This window comes from Chelonoidis abingdonii, chromosome 10 (assembly GCF_003597395.2).
Source record: "Chelonoidis abingdonii isolate Lonesome George chromosome 10, CheloAbing_2.0, whole genome shotgun sequence".
In the NCBI taxonomy this organism is placed as follows: domain Eukaryota; kingdom Metazoa; phylum Chordata; order Testudines; family Testudinidae; genus Chelonoidis; species Chelonoidis abingdonii.
In genome coordinates, this window is record NC_133778.1 from 36,476,228 (window position 1) to 36,498,472 (window position 22,245).

Consider the following 22,245-nt stretch of genomic DNA (forward strand, 5'->3'; position numbering starts at 1 on the left):
ACTCAGTCCCTATTGGCACCGTCTCACTGGGGAGGGAGAAGAGGGAGAGGAGCGGATCCTGCCTCTCACTGCTGCAGCATCGGTCTACCAGCAGCATTCAGTAACATCCGTGTGACCTGACAAGTAAGTCAGGAAATGATTTCTTTCCCTTTTCTTTCAACGTGTAGGTATTGGGGGGGGGGGGGGGGAGAAACTGAGGAGCTGTTCCCTGAACCAGTCAGCACACTGTGTTATGAACCTAAGACATTGGGAGCTCAGCAAGATATGCAAATACCTGTCAGGAGACTGCTGTGACTGTGGGATACGCTGGAGTCTTTTCAGTACCCCTCACCCAATGAGCGTCCACTTTGAGTCTCTGGGACTTCCTGTTAGCTTGTCAACGTCAGCGCTGTGTATCCTGGAGATTTTTTTTCTAACCTTTGGCAGTTTCGTGTTCTGTAACGGAAGCATCTGATACAACAGATTTGTCTCCCCATACAACGCGAATCGATCTAGTTATCTCCGTACAGTCCATGCTGGAGCTCTTTTTGATTGAGATCTGCATCCTCATCCCGTGCTGATCAGAGCTGCCACGCTGGGCAACAGGAAATGGGTAACTTCAAAAAGTTCACGGCTTTTCCTGTTTACTGCCCGCTGCATCCGAGTTCAGATTGCTGTCCAGAGCGGTCAGTGGTGCACTGTGGGATACCGCCCGGAGGCCAATAACGTCGATTTCCGTCCACACTAACCGTAATCCGATATGTTAATATCGAATTTAGCGCTACTCCTCTCGTCGGGGTGGAGTACAGAAATCGATTTAAAGAGCCCTTTATATCTATATAAAGGGCACTGTAGTGTGGACGGGTACAGCGTTAAATTGATTTAACGCTCTTTAAATCGATTTAAACGCGTAGTGTAGACCAGGCCTTACTCTAGATCCCACTAATTCCTATTTTAATTATTGAACAATGCTTTGGCTCATTTTTATTTTGAAGAATCTGAATCTATTAAGCTACCTTTGTCACCTATGCCAAACAGATGGATAAGAAGGCATGAGTGAAAAGTTTACACTGTTGTTTTAACCACTAATTCCAATTACATTCAATTTCCTCTCCGTGCTCTCCCCCACCCTTTAAGCCGACCCACCAAGAATTTCTGCTGAGAAATAAAGCCTTTACAATGCTTAATTCTGGCATTTTCACTGCACTTGCAGCTGTTTTTATATACTAAAAAGAAGAGTTATTAGGTTCCTAACTGGTGATGGCAATATGTTGGTACACAAGCATTAAATATGGCATGCCAATTTTTGCTTGTAAGCAGAAGATAAAAATACATGTGGCTAGAAACAAGTTTGTAACCTGAAGAGTTAGGTTTCAATTCATTTTCTTCAGGACAGATAACTCTGTGCATCAAATAGCCACTGAAATTCATCTAGTGACCTTCAGGTTTATGCACTTAGGAAAAAAATAGTAAGTGGATACTGCTAGATCCAAAATGGACAAAGTCTACAGAATCAAGAAGAGCACATACTTTCCACAAAATTGAACGAAGGGCATCATTGAAATATCACATTCTCGGTAATGAATGAATGGTCAAGAAACATGTAGTTTATACTGCATCTTCACTAAACTCATGGTATTCATTTAATATACAAATTAGGAAAGCACTTAAGTAACAAGTATGTCAAAGATCAAGGATATGGCTCTGGTTAAGGAGGATTTAATGTCCCCTAGGTCAAGAATCTAACTGAAAAGAAAAGATTCTTAATTAATCAAAGCCAGATAAAGTTCCAACAAACTATATTATAGCAAGCACGACACTAATGCAGAGGAAGAACTACTTAAACCATAAGACATAAATCAAGCACTATGATGGTGCATCTAAAATTGCAAGTGTACATAGTTACATGTGTGTTGTTGTGCTATTACCCCTCTACCATCCTGAAGCAGTTCCTGATGGACAGCGTAGTGTGAGAAAGCTAGCATGCAATGAGGGGTATGGATATGTACATGCCTCTGCTGTGGCATGGCTTTGTTCCTGTTGTACAGTGCAGCGTGGACAGGGGAAAGGAGCGCATAGCAGATCACAGGTATCGATAGCCCTCCAGGCCCATTTCCACAATGCACTGATCACTTTGATGCCTGACCCTTACCCAAAATAAAAGGTCTCTGACTCGCTGTTGCCAGAGGCACTAGCGACATGCATTGAGCACTTTCAATTCTCCTTTGAACTGTACTGATTTGATTAGCAGTTATCACGGAGCATATTCTGAAAGCTGCCACTAGGTCTTGAGAGCACACCTGAGTGCTGAACACTGCATGTTCAGAGTACACTGTCCTCCACGACTTCACAAGTACCAGCAGGAACATTCACCTCTTCTGGGAGGTTTCACGGAGGCTGGAAAAGGCAGGCGTTCACTAGACTCCTTCTGAGTCCCAGGAGAGCAAGAAGGACTTCACGCTCCTGTATCAGAGTGATGGACTGTTGCTTGGGGAGGGGACCTAGCATATACTCTTGCTTTGAGGAACTGGTCCAAGTGCTCATCAGGGCTGCAAGTACTGAGCCAGAATTCAGTCATGAACACTGCCAACGACATTATACAATGGGACACCGATGAGGGGCAAAGCAAGGAAGCAGCAGGAACCTCAGAAGAAGCTCCAGGAGACCTAGAGGAAGCGGAGCAAGTCACTCTGCACCTCTACTCAGGTGACTCAGCTACAGAAGCCCGCCCTGAAGAGCGCCCTTGCAAAAGCAGGAACCAGAAACCAAGACTGATGAGTTACAATACACCCTCAACTCTGCCCCAAAATATCCCCCCCTTGCTTCAGTAATACATTCCTGAAACCAGTCTCCTCATAACATTCTACCCATGCTCTATTCCAGTGGTCGGCAACTTTTCAGCAGTGGTGTCCCGAGTCTTCATTTATACACTCTAATATAAGGCTTCACATGCCGGTAATACATTAACATTTTTTAAAAAGGTCTCTCTATAAGTATATAACAAAATTACTGTTATATATAAAGTAAACAAGATTTTCAAAATGTTTCAGCAGCTTTATTTAAAAATTAAATTAAAATGCAGATCTTATTAGTTTAGTGTAATCCTTGCTCTTGCTGAGTTTTCCAATGTCTAGTGGCGCCTATTTAGATAGAAGCCTGTGTGCAGCTTAAAGTGAGTTATAAATGATAACCGGCTGGCAGGAGGTCAGCAGCTGGAACCCCAGATCAGCATCTGAGGTGGGTGGAGCTGGCTGCTGGTACGGCTGAGCAGGGCCGGAAGCCTGGACCCTGTCTGGCAGGGTGCCTGCGCTGGAAGCAAGGTGAGTGGGGTTGCAGCAGGGACCCCAGCTGGAAAGGGGCCAGTAGCCAGAACCCCAGCGCAGCAGCAGGCTGAGCAGGTCAGCCCACCCAGCTCTGGCATCTCAGGGGTGGGCTGAGGGTCTCTGCCAGCCCCACTTTGGGGTTTCAGCCGCCGGCTCCTGCCAGCTGGTGTCTCAGCCCACTGCCAGCCTGTGGTTCCTTCCCCCAGGCCAACAGCGGGTGCTGAGTGGGACCCCAGCTGACAAGGGGCCAGCAGTGGGAAACTCAGAGTGGCGGCAGTCTGAGCAGCTCAGCCTGCCACTGCTCTGGGGTTTCCACCACCAACTCCTGCCAGCTGAGGTCTCAGCCTACTGCCAGCCTGAGGGAAGGAACCCCAGGCCAGTAGAGAGCGCTGAGTGGGACCGGCGGTGGGAGCCCAGCTGGCAGGAGCCAGTGGTGGAAACCCCAGAGTGGTGGCGGGCTGAGTGGCTCAGCCAGCAACTGAAACCCCAGAGGGGTGCTGGCGGAGACACTCAGCTCACCCCTAAAACCTCAGACCTGGCCTGCCGCCGCTCTGGGGTTTCTCCTGTCAGCTGGGCAGAACCCCAGAGCTGTGGCAGGCTGAGCGGCTCAGCCTGCCCCGCATGCTGTCAAAAGATCAGCTCGCGTGCCACCTTTGGCACGCGTACTGTAGGTTGCCGACCTCTGCTCTATTCCATAATAGCCTCTGAGCAAGATACGGCTGTAAATGATTTTATTGAAATCCCATGAACCACCATAAAGTGTTTAGTTTAAGCTATAAAAGAATACAAATGAGCTGTCAATGTGCTTGTGTCTTCCTTCTCTTTACAAATGGGAGCCACATGGAAGGGGTTTGGTGGGCCCACTTAAGTCCAGGAATGGAAAGAGAAAAATTTGTCTGAAGAAAGTCAGAGCAGTCTGTTCACTCCATGACCATTTCAAATGTTTTGTATCATTCCCAGTACTCGGCATCTGTCCTGTCCCCACGCTGAGCCATTCTGCAGAAGCAGGGGTGATGAACCATCCACTCCAAGGGCTCCACAAACATCATTCTGGGTCCCTTAGCAGTGGAGAGGCAACTGACTTGTGGTGTTAATCCAAAAGTTCCCGGAAGAAAATAAAATTTGTGATGCTACTCTGTTTCCATCCCTTTCAATGCTGTTTGCTGGACAAGGGGGGCAGAGTTTCTGGCAATGCAAGAGAGGGTTGGGAGGCATTTGTGATTCTCTTTTCCTCTTCTATGGAAATTCTGTCTGGTAGCTTAGAACAGTTCAGTTAATTTCCTTTCAAATTGCCATCCAGTCGTGTAAGAAAAATGTAGCAAAATCTTTTATATAGCAGAAATTCAAGCTGATTCTTTAACCAGCAGGGCAAATGTGATTGGTCCATCTTCAAAAGTTAACCAAACCCCTCCACTTAGCAATATGTAGCAGGGTCACCATTAGCAGAAACATTTTTCTGGAACAGGTGGCAGGGTGATCTCCACAGTGCTGGAAAGCCACTTCTCTTTTCCATTCATAGCAAAACTGCTACGTTCTCCAAACGATGGCCAGCCTTTAAAGAAAAAGGTGACTGGTAATGTTACCTTTAAAAGAACCAAACCCTACCCCAGGTGGTCCACTGAGGCATTGCACAAATTAAAACATTTTTAATAAAAGTAATGCAAGTATCTTACCATTTGTATCCTCAGCTCTCTCCTCATGGGCAACAAAAGCAGTCTGAAGGATGCTAAAAAGTATCAATATTGGGGCCTTCAGCGGCATAGTTATGTTGTGCATGGGGATTTCTTAGGTTTCTTCAACGAATGAAATGCAATATTATGCCAGCCTTGCGTTTGACTTTGCAGGACATTCCAATGCTGACAGGGAACCCATTCAGCCAGGAAAGGCACCACAGAGACAGCAGAAGACGACACTGAAGGACTCTGGAGGACCTGCTTGTTGGTACAGACAGAAGGAATCAAGAGCAGTTGGGCTTCCTTAGGACAAGGGAGGACTGGACTCTGAGGCAGAATGAGCCATTCCTGCAAACGGACAGACAACACAGGCAATGGAAGCATGCAAAAAGGGAAGGGGACCATGCACTCACCTAGTCCAAATGGTGGCCGAATGTTTTCAGAGCCTGCCATGTGCTATTCCTCTTCCAGAGCAGGCAACCCCGCCACCCCACACTTTCTCCAGCTGCTGCAGCCATGGATCCCCTCCACTGCTCCCCACTGCCAGGGAGGAATATGCTCAACACCAGGAACATGCTTTGCCGACACCACTTGCACAGGAACCCCCCCAAGAGTATGGAGAAGGAAGAAGAGCCTCATCCTGTCCCTGTAGCCCAGCGTGAGCTCAACTCCCAAATCCCATGCAGAAGACATCCCGTTTGTCCCCTTGCACAACAATCTGCAGCCATTCCCCCTCTCAGGGCGAGGGAATGGAGAGAAGACATTTCCACAGACATGAATGTTTGCTCATTTCCCTAGTGAGATTTTTTGTTCAGTTTCCTGTTAAAAAGGTTTTAGATCCTATGTTCAATATATGCAAATAAAAGTTAATGTGCATTTCACTTGTGTGCACCTTGTTTCCCAAGTATGATCAATGTGATACTCCCTAGAGGTTTGGGATGGGGTAGCAAAAGTCTGGTACCATGGAAATGCAAAGAATTTTCATCTGTCCCATAAGGCCCATTCCTCCCTGCGTAAGAATTTTCTGATTTTTAAAAAAGGGGGTTCTTGACAATGAAGTAAGCCATAAAACAACTGTTGCCATCCAAAGAAAAACAGGGCAGAATTTAACTGAAATATCTTTATGACTTTGTTAAAAAGTGACAATACAGAGGAAAGAAACAAAAGTAAAACACTGAAGATATCTGACACTGAGGGTGCTTTTACAACCCCCACTCCACACTTACCATTACCACTGGCAGCCATGGGAGTGCTCATGCATAGGACTTGATAAGTGCTGTGAGCAACACTGCCAGAAAACATTTTGAGGAAGGAATGCGTAAATTCCCTCCCAAAACTTCAGATTTTTTAAAAATTACTTTAACAATGCCTAAATGGGATCAAGTTGCCTGTACAGTCTTAGGGAAGTAGTTCTGGCCTATGCCACATTGGCATCATCAGTGGGATTTCAGACACCCTAAAGCCCAGTAAACCACTGTTCTGTAGTTACTCAATCTGTAGTTGAATTTCCTTTTACGTGGCTTGGCAATGTTGGGGTAAAGCTTCATGAACTCTGGCAGGAGAGAACATGCAGGGTCCCCAACACACTTATGTCATCTTGGGGGAAATAAAGCCCCTTCTTCCACACACCAACCTCCAACTTCTTTAGCATCTTGGCATTGCAAACCAACCCCTGTGGGCCCTGAAGAACCAGTGAATGGTAACCTTTGCAGTTCATGTATTCATTGGCCCCTTTCAGTGGGCTAAGTATAGGGATGTGTGTTCCGTTGATAGCTCCAGCATAGTTCAGAAAACCTATCCTCTGAAATTCTGCCATCACTTCAGAGACTTTGGTTATGGCAACCACCTGCTGGGAGATCTCAGCAGGGGCGGCTCTAGGCATTTTCCCACCCCAAGCACAGCAGGCAGGCTGCCTTTGGCGGCTTGCCTGTGGGAGGTCCCCGGTCCCGTGAATTCGGCAGCATGCCTGCGGGACATCCGCTGAAGCCGGGGGACCAGCAGACCCTCCACAGGCATGCCGCCGAAGGTGCCCTCGCAACCACCGGCAGAGCATGCCCTGAGGCTTGCTGCCCCAAGCATGGGCTTGGCGTGCTGGTGCCTGGAGCCGCCCCTGGATCTCAGTATCGATATCCTCACAAATCTGTACAACCAACACCCTGACAGTTGGCTTCCCAACCCTGAGCTGGTTTGCAACTGACAGGCAGCTGTTGGATGTTTGCAGCTTACACTTCTGTACCAGTGTGGGTTTCTGAAAATGAGTGGTCTAGCACTGGAGGGCTGGTGCAAGCTCTTTGCACAACTTGGTTAAAGTCTGCTTCCTCATTCCAAAATTCTGCAACTATGGTTGTCAGCCCAGGTTTCCAAAATGATTTTCCGGGACAAGAAGCAGCAGTAGTCCACCCTGGGCATACCGTTGTGGTCCTGACATCCAAAACAGCTGTTCCATGGAATGGAAGCGGATTTTCATTCCCTCTCTGGGCCAGTCATTTTCACCATCTGAAATCTTTTGACACTAATTCAAGCCAGTATCTGGTATTGCGCTGCATGAACATTTGTCCAGCAAGCAATAGCAAGAGCAGATCATCCTCATTATGGACGTGCTCCATGTCTCCAATGCAGTTTGGCAGAAGGGAGAGCTGACATGGAGCTGACATCGTCAAATGCGTGAAGGCAGCATACAGTTCCAGCAACATTCAGCAAGGCACTTTCTAGAGCGTCTCTTGCAATGCACAAGATTCTGGGATACTGCCCTGAAATGTCATGTACCACTAAATGTCATGTACCACAAAGGTGCAGTGTGGATGAAGAACTCTGCCAGTGCACAGTATATGTGAACACTCAGTGCAGGTATGGGGTACACACTCTAACAGTTCACGGACAAGTAACTGTGTACACTCGCAAGTGCTGACAGATTGTTTAATGTTGGACAAAAGGTCACAGTCTAAACTGGACAATACAATTAAGAGTCATTAATGATAGGAATTAGAAGCATACCTATCAAAAGATGCAAAGACAATTGACTAGTTTCTCAACTTATTTTCCCAAAAGCTATCATATCTCATGAACACTGGGCCAATCCCATGACTGATGGAATGTAATTAAATTATCTAGTTACTGAAATTAGGGTTGTAAGAATATAGTAAAAACAGATTCCTGTATGTGTAATTCACAAGGTGCAAAGAAGATGGGCTATATAAAAAAAACATCCACTTACAGGTGAGAAACAATCTTGCTTTTTAAACATCCACTTATGGGTAAATACTGGGGACTGTCTTAACTGAGAAAATTTACAGAGAAGTCACCTGTGCTAACAGAATGTCAGTGGAATCAACATTAGTACTTCTGGGAACCCTACTGAAGACAATACTCCCACAGACAAACCCATTTTAATTAGCTCTGTTGGAAGTTTAATAAAAATGGTTAAAAAACAGGTGTAACCACGGGAGCATTGCATTCCTTTGTCATATTTCATGGTGAATTAATAGTTATAAATTGTTCATGGTAACTAGAGAGAGATGGTTGATATGGCTATGAGAGTGCTACACAACATAGCCCTTTATTTCTAGCCCCTTGATATTCTCAGGTTACTAGCATTTTAAAGATGAGAGCAGTATTACATGCAGGTCATTAGTGTTCTAACACTAAGCGTAGGCTGCATCACTTGCAGTTATTCACTTTAAAAATACAATCTGTTTTAAGTCACTTTATTTAAACCAGTTTAGACAAAGGATTTAGCAGAACAGTTCAAATTAACATTTCCCCTTAGAAAAAAGGTTTCTCAGTTTTAAATATCTATTTTCATACCTTGCTATAATTTTGCATTTTAAATTCAATGAATAAGAAGTTAATTTACATTTGTTTTCTCACACTATTTAAATTCATTTCTTACAACTAGTCTTAAAAATTTTGACCTGTCTTCTACTCATTCTTCATGTCAACCAGTCCTATGACTGTTAGAGTTTAAGGGCTCAAATCTATCTTGTTATACTTAGCTGCCTGGCCGATATACAGAAAATAAGTGTCAGAAGACTAAGCGCCACGATAAACTCTTGAAGTGATTAACTAGTGAATAGGTTAGAGAGCAAGAGCAGGATTAGTGGATGCACTTTAAACTTTGCCACTTAACCTACTACTAGTTTAGCCATCTACTGTGTATGGAAGTAGTAGTAAAAAGTAGTAGTAGGAAAATTCACTTCAGCTGCTGAAAAACACATCTCAGAACTATGAAAATAAAGTTGGTGTGTGTCTCACCTGCAGGTGGAAAACGGAGCAAACTGGACACCTTTTTCTTTGCATTCTCTCACTATTCTTTCCTTTACATTCCTGCAGAGGTCTATAACCCTGTAACAGAATATATAGTTTAAAATTTCCTACGCACCATTTATACATTAATTTGTTTTCAACTAGCAATATTACATTTATGCCTCTAGTTTAGAACTCTCATACAACTACAATGATCTTCCTCACTAGTTCAAAACAATACACTTTAATAATCACAGTTTAGGTTTGGTTTCATTTAAATAAAAAGCGTAAGAAAAAATGCTCATCAGACCTCTATAAAAATGGTGCTATTCCTCTTCTGGGCATCTATTGGGTGACAAGTTTATAATTTTGATTGTACATGCTAGCTCCTGAGACTCTCTATTGTTTTTTCAGAGGGCATATAGAAGGACTGTACTATCAGTGAAGAGGAATGTGTTGGATATTTTATTCTGAGCTGCAGTGGGGCAAAGGTGTTTGGCACAGTAGCTTAGAAAACAATTCAAAATAAAAGCATGTACATGTACACTAAAAGCATGTACACTATGCAATACTACAGCATTTTGATATGTTGCAAGGCTGAGGAAGAAGGGATTCCTCCAGATGTTGAAGATGTGTATTAATTTACCAGCTAGAATCTTAGCTCTCTCACACAGAACTAGAGAGATGTTATTTAACTATTGTTTAATTTAGAAGTTTTATACAGATCTGTATTTGGAAAAAATATTTGGATTTGGAGGGAGGAACGTTTGAAATTAAAATAATTTTGCTCAAAAATGTCTTATCAGCTAATCTACAGTGTGACACTGGTAGAGACTCTGAAGGAAGGTACGGGTCTCAATGCCAAAAGTGGAAATAAGGAGTTAGTGAGCAGAATGAGTGAAAATTAGGTTTGAATCAACAGATGTAAAAACCTGTTCACTCTGCTCACAAAACTATAAAGAGGAAAATGAGAAAAGTCTAACTCACTCAGTGACTGAATACTTTGACACTAGCTGAAAATTAAATTTCTGCAAGGGAGAAAATAACTAAATTTCAGTTATTTTAAAATCCTTCATGCCACCCACACATTTTAGAGACGGAAACAGCAGCCTCTAAAACAAGGACTGAAACAGTGTTATAGCAGCTGCTAAATCCAAGAACCAGGATGCTGAGTTTGTTGGAATTCTGAACACGCAAATCATTTCAAACCTAATTTCCTATCATCTCTATAATCATATGCTATCAGGAGAATAAAACTGATATGAATCTGTTTAATGTGTGGGGTAAACAGGAATTTTATAAAAAGAAAATAGGTCAAATTCTGGAACTCTCAACTGCTATGTAACCTATGTAAATATGTTTAGGCCTTGATTCTCAGCTGTGGCTGAGAGCTTAGGTGAAGCTTAGAATGGAGAGATAATAATGCAGGCATCTGCACTGAGCTAGACCCATGACGTAAATGTAATTTGAATCAGCTGCCCAAGGGGACATCTGGCAGCCAAGGAACAGCAGGGTGCAAGGACATCCTAGCCATGCTCCCTGGTTGGGCTATAGGAAAGGGTGGTCTCCCCTGTGCTGGGGAACTCCAGCTTGCCAAACTGGCTTCAAGGCCATTTTGCGCTGCCCCATTGCAGGGCAAAAGCTGGTAAATAAACCTTAAACCAGATGATTGTTTAAGATTAGATAATATAAAATGAAGCCTACTTCCTTCCCCTGCTGGCTAGCTCACTTCTCTGAAAGCATCTTACTCACAAGTCTGTCCCTGCTAAGCCAAGTACAACTTCAGAAAAGCAGCAAGCAAGAATGGGAGCTGCTGAGCATCTGTCTACCAAAAAGGGTGGCTGAGAGAGCAATTTTTAATGCTGGTTTTAAAATGCAGGACATGTCCTCTCTAAATCTGGACTACCACCAGATGTTGGCACTTTTCCACAAAAGGGATCCATGCAGAGAGCAAGGTTTCATGATGCCTTAGATCAACATATCTCGTGTGCTCCTGTGGGAGCAGAGAAGAGGCATATACATGGATGGCTATTCAAAGAGAACAAATAGAGAAGTCAGGCAGCTGAAAAAGAGTAAGCTACCACTGTGCTCATCAACTTCAGCCCCTCCTAAGAATTGCTTCTGCAGTAAAGGCAAATGCACAGCTGGTACTGTTGTACTGTACCATACCACAACCGCAGAAGAGATCTTACATCTACACGAAGGGAGTTCACCCAACAGGTTGGGAAACATTTAACTCCTTCAGGAATTCTTCACAACACAACATAATTTTAATAATTTAAACTGTTAAATCATCAAGTGTTATCAGCTCATTCACTCAACCTGTTAAGAATGGCCCTGCTATTGATTACTGTGGCACTTCAAATTAACTCTTCTGCATAAACACAGTCCATTTATGTTCATTCTTTATCTTTTAATGATTGGTTTTTAGATCCATAACAGGACTTTCCTTTCACAAAAGCCTAAATTTACTTTTTGTGTTAAGTATTTTCTGCCTCAGATCAACATTTTCCAAAAGTCTGCAAAAGGTTACATCTACCAGTTTTCTATTTTACAGTCTACTTTGATACATCTGTTATCTATTTTGATTTAAGAATGAGCATCAAAAGTCTTGTTTGATTTTTTTAAAGAACAGTTTAAGGACCAAAATTATCACCGTGTAGACCCACAATAAAAAAAGTCACAATCATAAGCAAGCAACATACGCATATTGTAAAATATTTATTCTGCATGGAAAGGTTATGCACATGAAGTTTGCAAAAGAATATGGCGATTCTACATTTTACTTTTAACGTTTCATTAATTTTTCAGGCCCAGCGCCACTTCTAATTCAACAATACCAAAAGGGACTATACTTCTGACCACAGAAGTCATAGTTTATGCTTTACAATGGCTCAGAAGTACACAACTGTTTATTCTTTACATTTTATGTATATACACTTTCAAATTCCTATCAATGTTTAAAACCAAAGAAAAAAATTCTCAAAAACAAACTGAAGAGATATCCATTACCAGATAACCAAGTTTTAATAGAAGTTTTGAACAAAAGAATACTACAATTATTTTACCTATCCCAGGGAACAGAAGTCTCAAATGATTCTCCTATTATATAGTAATCCAGGCCCAGGTCCTATTAAAGCACAAAAAGAAAGGAAAGGACCAGTGAATTAGTGTCCTAATGTACATCTTTAGCTTCAGGATTCCAATTTACTTTTAGGCAGCTGCTAGACAGAATCATTGTGTTGTGTAATTTTTTACATAGAACACAGATTTGGCAATCTACACTTATAAGATTTACATATATCAAAAATCAAAGAATATATACACACTGGGACCAAAACTAAGTTTTAAATATTAGGAACAACGCTGAAAGGGACTGGCAGTGGGATGCTGACCTTTTCATTTTTAGACAAATAGTACAAATCTGACCCTAACTGGTAGCTACCAAACACTGTTACCACTGATGTATGTTTAATAATATATGTTAAACATCCTGGAGGGTATTGCTCCTGTCTTAGTGAACAAATATTTATATCATAAAAACAAAAACCTCCACTTCACAAAAACACACTTCTTGGCTTTGATAGTGAAACTATCACACAAATATATGCATTAGTTTCCTAAAAATGACACCATACAGAAAAGCAGTTTACAAACGACAATTTTGCCATAAGCCTGAAATACTAAAAAAAGGCCCCAAAATTATAAGCTAAGTAAAAAGATAGGCTTTTATGTGCTCTTTGGAGAGTAAAATAATGAATTCTGAGATACAACATCATTGCAAACAAACAAGAAACTTTTCACAGTAATAAACCTAATGGCAAAATAACTGAGAAACAAGTAAAATACTTGATTAATTTTAAAAGAATTTGAATCTTTAAGTGTGTTGAAAGCCATTAGGGTATCTGAAAATAACTTCACTGGTTCTTCAAAACAGTTGTACTATACAATTTTGAACAACCTGCATCTGAGACTTTAAGAGACCACAGGATGTAAAGAAAAAATGTGATGAGAGTATAAAATCATAACCAATACAGAGCACTCACGGCATACAAAAATAAATCTAAAATCGAGATTCAATGGAAGAAACATCATTTTATTAGATACCACCTTCCCTTTTTGCCCAAGACAAGAAAGTTAGCAACAAAGTGAATGTAGGGATAAAGTTAAGTGATGTTACCATAGAATCAGACTAACAGTTGGACAACAATTGGCAAGGAAATAGTATTCCTTGTTAGACTCAAATCAATAAAAGTTGAGAGAAATCAAGTGAGCCAACTCCATGAGAGAAGGCCCTAGAAGGGAAATTGCCATAAAAATGGGAAAATACTACAGGAGATGAGAAAAAGGGATAGCAATACCTAGGAGATAACAGTCAGGAAGACTTAGGGGTCATGGTTTAACGTGTGGTTTACTGAAGTCCAAAAAGGCAAAACACACAAAAAAAAACAACAACTCACCAAACAAATAAGACAACTCGCAACCTGTCAGTTAGTAAAAAGAAATGATTAACTTCAAAAATTAAATTTGAAAAGTGGGATCAGGATTGAAAGTACTACTGGAGAAATATATAGAAAGCCAAGAGAAATATTCTCTAATTAGGTCTTTGAAAAAGAAAGACAGACTAGAAGCAAGAACTAGATAAAGAAGTGGGGAAGACAGAAGCAGCCCAACTGTGACTATTCTAAAAGCTTCAGAAAATGCATCACCACAAAGATATTCACAACAGCTGTCCTACGGGGGTTAAGAGTTGTTATTGACTGGACAACAAATGTGAGAAGGGGGCTGATTAAGTGCCATTATTCACCACACTATAAACAGAAGGACAAATGAAAGAATGAACTAAAATGCTGATAAAGTAAAAGTGGACTAAATTCATGTTGATGGCAAGTATATATTAACTGTTTGATATAAAGATTGCACATTTTATATTATGCATGCCTATAACATTATAAAAAGCTTCTGCAAGCAGGAGCACTAAGTCTACCATAAAGATTATGGGATACAATATCACAAATGGAAAACAGTGTTACAAAGCACAAGTAATATTTGCAATTTTGAAACCATGGCATCATAATGTAGAGGAAAACTATTACCAAAATGCTTGTGCAATTTACTAGCCATTTTGTGAAGAAGGCTCAGACTGCTCATAATTCTGAATGGAAAACTTGAGAGACACATATTTGAAACTAAGTTTTTTAAAATCTCTGAATCATTGTATTTCAGGCATTTCTAGTAGAAACATGGCTGAGTATTTGAACACCAACAATATTTAGTATTTTGTCCAGCTGTATATCTCCATACATATGCACAGCTCTAAGTAACAATAGCAGCTATACATGTGTAACCAAGGCCAGATATTGGCTCATCATATTGAATTACTGTTAATGTGAATAGAAAACACTAGAGGATTATAAAGTATACTAATTTTTGAAGATGGAGTATATCTTGTCCAAGGTGTTCTCTTGTGGCTTACAAAGAAGTTCCCTGCATTGTCTTCACATGAATACACTGATTCCAGTCTTGTTCAACAGCCCAGAGCTCTATTGAAGACAGGAACTCAACTGCTGGGAAGAGCGCCATGCACTGCTTAAGTGACTCCTTTGGAGAAACAAGCAGTGGCAGCAATAAGACATGGAGAAAGTCCATCCTGTAGTTCCAGCTGCAAGAATGCTGGCTATAACATGGGATCTTGAAGTCAAGTAGCTTGTAGTGGAGGTACTGGGATAGATCCTCCAGGATGCAGATGACTCATTGAGAAATGCAAAGAAAAAAATGCACATCTACGGTGGAAAGGTCTGCCAAACTACTGTGCGCATATACATCAAATAATTATTGCTGACTAGTTAGTATTATGGTAGCACCCTGAGGCTCAAACCAAGATTAGGGCCCCATTGTGCTAGGTACCGTACAAACGGTCCCTGCCCCTAAGAGCTCACCATTTACATAGACAAGACAAAAGGTACTAGAAGGGATGTATTTATCCTCCATTTTATAGATGGAGAACTGAAGCACAGAGAAATTAAATGACTTGCCCAAAGTCATATAGCAAGTCAGAAGCTTGAAACTGAACATAAGTCTAGATTGAGACTCAGAGACCAACCACAAAGTCTTTCTTCCTTGCTGAGTAATTGCCTTTTAAATACGTGTAAGTCTTACAATTAAAAACAGCATTGAGTATTGCGTTTGTAGATGGGAGCTAGGAACTCCTGGGGGCTATTCCTGGTTCTGTCACTTACTCAGTTTGTGACCTGGGGAAAGTCACTTATGGCCTGATTTTCAGTGGTAAACAGCATCTGCATCTCCCAAAAAGGTCAGTGGGACACCTGGATGCTTAGCACCTCTAAAGATCAGTCCATTAAGATTTACAACTCAATTTCTTTATCTGTCTGGAAAAAAAACTTGTCATAAAAGGAGGTGCAAATTAATGTTTGTACAGTCTTTTTAAAAGTGAAACCCACAAATAAATGCCAATTTTATGTACATGCAGTATTGTTGTAGCTGTGCTGGTCCCAGAATATTAGAAAGAGAGCAAAAGGTGGGTGAGGTATTATCTTTTATTTTGAGAGACAAGCTTTCAAGTTTACACATGACTCTTCAAGTCTTGGAAACTAACTCAAAGCATCATTGCAAGGGCCCTACCAAATTCATGGCCATGAAAAAACACATCATGGACCATCAAATCTGGTCTCCCTGCATGACATCTGGTCTTGTGTGCTTTTACCTATACCATACAGATTTCACAGGGGAAACCAGGGTTTCTCAAATTGGGGGTGCTGACCCAAAAAAGTTGTGGTGGGGGGGTTGCAGTATTGCCACCCTTACTCTTGTGCTGCTGCCTTCAGAGCCGAGTGGCCGGAGAGTGGTGGCTGCTGACTGAGGGCCCAGCTCTGCAGGCAGCAGCGCAGCAGTAAGCGTGGCAATACCATACTATGTCATCCTTACTTCTGCTGCTGCTGGCAGTGGCTCTGCCTTCAGAGCTGCAGCCAGCAGCAGTGCAGAAGTAATGGCAGCAGTACCACAACCCCCTCCACATCTTTTTTTGGGTCAGGACCCCTACAATTACAACATTGTGACATTTCAGATTTAAATAGCTGAAATAATGAAATTTACAACTTTAAAAATCCTATAACTGTTAAATTGACCAAAATGGACTGTGAATTTGGTAGGACCCTAGTCACTGTTAAATACAAGATGTAACACATTTCAGGTAGTTAGCACATTTCAAGGGACCATTTAGGGTGAAGCTTCCCATGAACACACCTACAGTCATAGGGAGGAAAGGAAGTGGGGACGGGGAACCAACTTGGGGGTGGTGGTTGTTAGTAGGTTACAGATTGTTGTAATAAGCCATAAATCCAGTGTCTCTATTCGGTCCATGATTTTTAATGTCTACCGAAGTGTAAAGAATTTAAGCTCATGGCCATCTTTTAAAAGTGTTGTTCAGGTTTCCTTTGAGGAAGGGGACTGAGAGGTCAGATATGGAGCGATTGCTTTGTGAAAAGTGTTCACCCACAGGCGATCTGATGTTTTTGTCTTTTATCACGTTCCTGTGTGAACTCATTTGAGAGTACAGTGATTTGTCTGGTTTCACCCCACAATAGTTGCTATTGGGGCATTTAATGCACTGGATGAGGTCCAATACACGTTGTGATAGGCATGTGTCTAGCCAAATTTTGCCAGACACTAAAAAAATCATGGATTTTTTCATCTTACTTAGCAGTGACACACTGAATTAGTTTCCCAGAAGCTGAAGAGTTGTGTATGTTCTAAAGCTTGTCTCTCATCAGCAGAAGCTTGTCCAATAAAAAAGATATTACCTCACCCAACTTCTCTCTAAATTTATGTACATGTAAAAAAGGCATAGCCCCTAGAGAGAGTTTTGATTAATCTTTTCAAGTCTAAAGAAAGTTTGCATAAAGAATTTGAAAAAAAATCTGTGCGTGTTCTATAAGATTTGTTGGGTACTGAAATAGTCACAGCAGAGCAGCAGAGAATAAGAGTGACCTACCCGAAGGTAAGCGATGACAAATGTCAGCATGTAACCTCTCTGTCCATTATCTTCTCCAGCTGCCAGACCACTGCAATTGATGACAGTTAATTATTAACATGGATCTCAAGTGAACTGTTTTTCACAGTTTTCCAATAAAAAAATAAAATACTTTGGGTCAAGAAATTTATATGCAAACAGATCAGAGACAACTTCAACTTGAAATGTTTCCAATTTAAAACCTGAGTTAAAATTTGTTTCAGGTCACCACACCTAGCAGAAATCCTATTTTTTTAAAACAATGTTGTTTCATCTCCCTGGTTGTTGAAATGCCCATATGAACTGATAATACAGACTGGTTAACAGTGAAACTCGCTATACATGGGGTTGTTAGGTACAAAACTAAGAGGCAGGGGATGGAGGGAGAGGAGGAGAGTATTTCTCAGTAATGCTAGCCAGAGACATTACTTGTAAAAATCGTAGGTAAAAAAATTTCATTGGAAATGTGATTTTTTTTTTTAATGTGACTGAATCCTTTAGACAAAAGTAAACTTGCTATGTTAAAAATGTGTCCACCACACACTTTTAAATCTATTTTATTTGTAAAACCTGAAATTTCCAATAATTTAGTCTTATTTTAAGTTGGATATAGAATTTGGGTAATCAAGGTGATAGTCTAAAAAGTTTAATATTAAAATTATATACATAAACCCAAGACTATCAAAAGGTATGAATCCTTACTATGTGTTTGTACAGGGTCTAGAACGATGGGGCCCAAACCATCACTGGAGCCTTTGGCGGCCCCTATAATACAAGTTATTAGTACTGACTTCCAAATAAGGAGGTTTCAACCTGGAATTAAGGTTGAAAGACCCGATGATTAATTCAGAGTAACATGTATTACAGAGATTGTGTAATTATCCCGAAGTCAGGTATTAACTGAGTTCCTGGGATTTTAAGATTAAACAAAAGAAATGCAAACATAGGGAAGTTCACAGTTAGGACACCAGAACTCTGTCTCATAACAATACTATGTAATAAAACAATTATGATTAGTGTGTACAACAGACTATATTAAGCAGATTTTAAAAGACAATAGTTTTTTAATTTTTCCTCTCTTCATGTCACTACAAGGCAGCACTAAAGTTGCTGGATGCCTTCATTGTGCATTTCCACACCTTAACATGTTTGTCTTTTAAATTAAGCTTAAACTCATCTCCTGCATTTTCATAGATTTTAAGAGCAGAAGGAACCATTACATCATCTAGTCTAAATTTTGTTTGACTGAAGTGTATAATCCAGAAAGGCTTCTAGACTTGATTTGAAGATATCATGAGATGGAGAATCTACCACTGCATTTTGTTTGTTCCAAGTGTCATTCACCCTCACCATTAAAAAATCTGTGCCTTATTTCTAATTGCAGTTTGTCTGGCTTTAGCTTCCAGCCATTAATTCTGGTTATGCCTCTCTCTGCTAGACTAAAGAGCCCTTGGGCACCTAGTATGTTCTCCCCACAAAATTAATTATACATTGTAATCAAGTAATCTCAATCTTCTAGCTGACAAGATTAACAGACTGACCTCTAAGTTTCTCACTGTAAGGCATTTTCTCCAACCTTCAAATAGTTTTTGTGATTCTTTTCTGTAATCATGCCAATATTTCAACATCCTTTTAACAATGCGGGCACCAGAACTGGACACAGAATTCTAGTATGTATCATCAATGCAATATACAAGGGTAAAAAACACTTTCCTACTCCCCTGATTATACTTACAACTACTTAATTAGCCCTTTTAACCATAGCATTGCTCTGGGAGCTCTTGTCCATTACAACCCCTAAATCCTTTTCAGAATCACTGCCACCCAGGATGCATTACCCAATTTTGTAAGCAAGGCCTTCCTTCTTTGTTCCTAGATGTAAGACTTCAAATTTGGTTATTTTAAAATACATTTTGTTTGACTGAATCTAGCTTACCTAAGAAATCCAGATCACTCTGCATGACTACCTTGTCCTCATTTGTAATGCCTTTTTTTTTTTTTAAATAATTACACCATTACCTTACCTTCAAATGTAATATAATTTTATATCAAGGATTTTTTAAGATTAAAAACTACGTACACGAACAGTTTAAAAATGAAGAGAATGTTACTATGTGATATTTATAATTATCTGAATACATGTAATATCAGCTTTGAAATCTTTTAAGGCCAGATTCACCAGTATGCTCTGCCAGCTTCATTTCAGTCTAGAGCAGCACAAAAGCCTGTTTCCACCAGCGCCTGTTTCCCCGCTGCATGCACAGTTTCCCCCTCACTAACCTACATCTAAACTCCTCAAATTTCCTCAGTTTGCTCCTGTCCTCCCCTTCCTTCCTGGTCTCCCTCTCGAACAGATCTGGTGCAATGGATAGATTTGGAAAATAAACATTTAGGATTAATGGTTTTGCCATTCTTCATAACTAAAAGTTTCTTCTTCAACAGGGAATTATAAACAACAATCTTCTACAAAGAATTCCAGTAAGGACTGCCTTCTTGAAAAATGGCTACCTTCTCCTTTTATCATCAACCTAAATGTACTAATTTTTAGTAAAAACTGAGCATCTGCCTTCTGAAAATCAAGCTCCTTTATGGTGTCTCAAGGTGAGCACACAAAAATGGAAGCACCCCATATTATTTGTATTACCACTACGCCCAGGACTAGGACCTCGTGTTAGCTCTGCACAAACAGAACAAAAACACATTGTTCCTTCCCCATTAGTTACTTTTGAAAATATAGGCCTAGGTGTAGGATGTAACTGATTCCTTTTCCATATTTTCTCACCAGAGGTTTATTAACCCCAACTTCTTTTCGGCATCAGTGCTACAATCACCAGCTTTAAGAACTGAACAAGAAAACCGACAACGAAACAAGTCATAACACTGAGATGGAGACGAAACAGCTTAAATCTTCATGATTCCATGGACTTTAAAGATAAGCAGAAGTTTTTTTGTTTTGTTTTTAAGTTGTTCGATAGAATCCACGTGTCAAGAGAATATAAGGTTATCATAGTTCCAAAGTTAAGAGGATTGCCATAAAAAGACGTAAAAATTAAGTGACGTTCGACTTTTCTTAGTAGATTCCACACAGTTCCTAGACAAAAAAATCATTCACATTGAAAATAAGAGTTCAGAGAACATTTTCCTCAAAACTACAGGAATGCAGCCAGAAAATCTCAGAACAGCTAGTAAAAAAGTTTAGCCTACTCTCCACATGTTTGATTAGATTAAACCACTAAATTTGGTTTTGCCTCTCCCCTACAGTCAATGGGATGTCTTCCTGAACACTTGCCTTGCTCTTTTTTCAATACACAAAAGGCATTCCATACAAACAGGAATATAAGGTAAGAGTTTTGGAAAGGTGAACTTTGCTTTTCTGTTAATTTTAAGTTATTTTCCATAAGCAAGATTTATACTTCAGTATATACTTTCTGCAGCCATGCAGTAAAAAGATCATCAGTGTAAAGTAATGTAAAAAGCAAAGACTCTCTCTAAACAGCACCAGTTAAAATAAAGATCTCTGCCTATTTGTTGTTTTTCACTTGGAGATTTAGTAAAAATTAGGAAAGTGAGTCTCTAAGCAATCAAATATGATCAAAACAAATGTTAGTAGCTTAACATCAATATTTCTTTAAGAGATTAATGACTTGATTGTCACATTGCTGAACAGACTATGAAGTGAAAATGAGATATATATTTTAAACCCTCAATGTAAAAAGGTGAACATTTTCAGGTGCTTGAATCAAACTGTATTTAAAGCAAAACCTATCTCATTACCATCACTGTAATCCCAGTTGAGCTTCCTTCCAGTAGCAGAATTCAAATACAAATAAACTGATAAACACAAATGTCCTCAATCTAGTCAAAACTGTTTCTCATGATGCTACATACTTTTGCTTCCTTAGATGTGAATGGGACTTAATTCCTGGGTTTTTTTCTCCTAGACAAAAAACTGACAAGATTTAACTGATCTCTTCTCTGCTAATATTGAAATTTTAAGTTGCCATAGTTCTAGGGTTTTTTACATAATACTTCACCCAGCTCTGCTAGATCAATCAGTATTTCATGATCAATCTTTCTAGCAGATTTAGTTCAGATTGTTGCATAAACTCCCTAGTTTCAGTTGTGTGAGCCAAAAAAAGCTCAAATTCTGATCGGCTAAAAATTACTGGGTTTGACCATTACAAAAAACTGCTGAATCTTGGTGCTTTTGTAGCTAAACAGCTTAAGGTTGCTAGCGTAACAAAACAATACTGATTAAACATGATAGTTTCTCTCTGGTACCAAGAAAACAAAAGATTCGGCAACAGGTTTATGAGAACCTTTTGACACGTCAAACCTGAGATTCAGAATAAAACCTGGAAATGTTTGAGGTTTGTCAGGTTCTAGTTTTAGACTGAAGATTTCCTCTCAGGAAAAGACCGTGTGTGTGTGTTTTGGATAAACACAGTGTATTCGGTGTTAAATTATTATAAGATTCTTGAAACAGATTGTGTTTGTTCTAGGGCTGTCAAGTGATTAAAAAATTAATCGATTAATCACACTGTTAAATAATAAAATATCAGTATTTAAATATTTTTGGATATTTTCTACATTTTCAAATACATTAATTTAAATTATGACAATACAAAGTGCACAGTGCTCACTTGATATTTATTTTTTTATTACAAATATTTGCACTGTAAGAAGCAAAAATAGTATTTTTCAGTTCACCTAATATACTTCTACCCCGATATAACGCTGTCCTCGGAAGCCAAAAAAATCTTACCGCATTATAGGTGAAACCGCATTATATTGAACTTGCTATAATCCGCAGGAGAGTGCAGCCCCGCCCCCCCTAGAGCATTGCTTTACTGTGTTATATTGGGTTGCATTATATCAGGGTAGAGGTGTGCAAATACTGTAGCACAATCTTTTTATCATGAAAGTTAAACTTACAAATGTAGAATTGTGTACAAAAAACTGCGTTAAAAAATAAAACAAACAATGTAAAACTTTAGAG

At 40.1% G+C, this 22,245-nt stretch overlaps 1 protein-coding gene across 5 annotated transcripts in view; it reads right to left on the reverse strand.

Moving 5' to 3' along the window:
• The window catches only part of AGPS (alkylglycerone phosphate synthase), a 166,302-nt gene that overhangs the window by 20,787 nt on the left and 123,270 nt on the right, over positions 1-22,245 (reverse strand). For 3 of the 5 annotated variants that reach the window (XM_032768483.2, XM_032768484.2, XM_032768482.2), the window contains 3 exons: positions 17,229-17,298; positions 12,286-12,347; positions 9,227-9,316 (listed from right to left, as the gene is read on the reverse strand). In XM_032768483.2, coding sequence (XP_032624374.1) covers positions 9,227-9,316; positions 12,286-12,347; positions 17,229-17,298 — 222 coding nt within the window. The remainder of the gene's footprint in view (positions 1-9,226; positions 9,317-12,285; positions 12,348-17,228; positions 17,299-22,245) is intronic. The other 2 variants (XR_012656637.1, XM_075070085.1) reach the window with 2 other exon arrangements.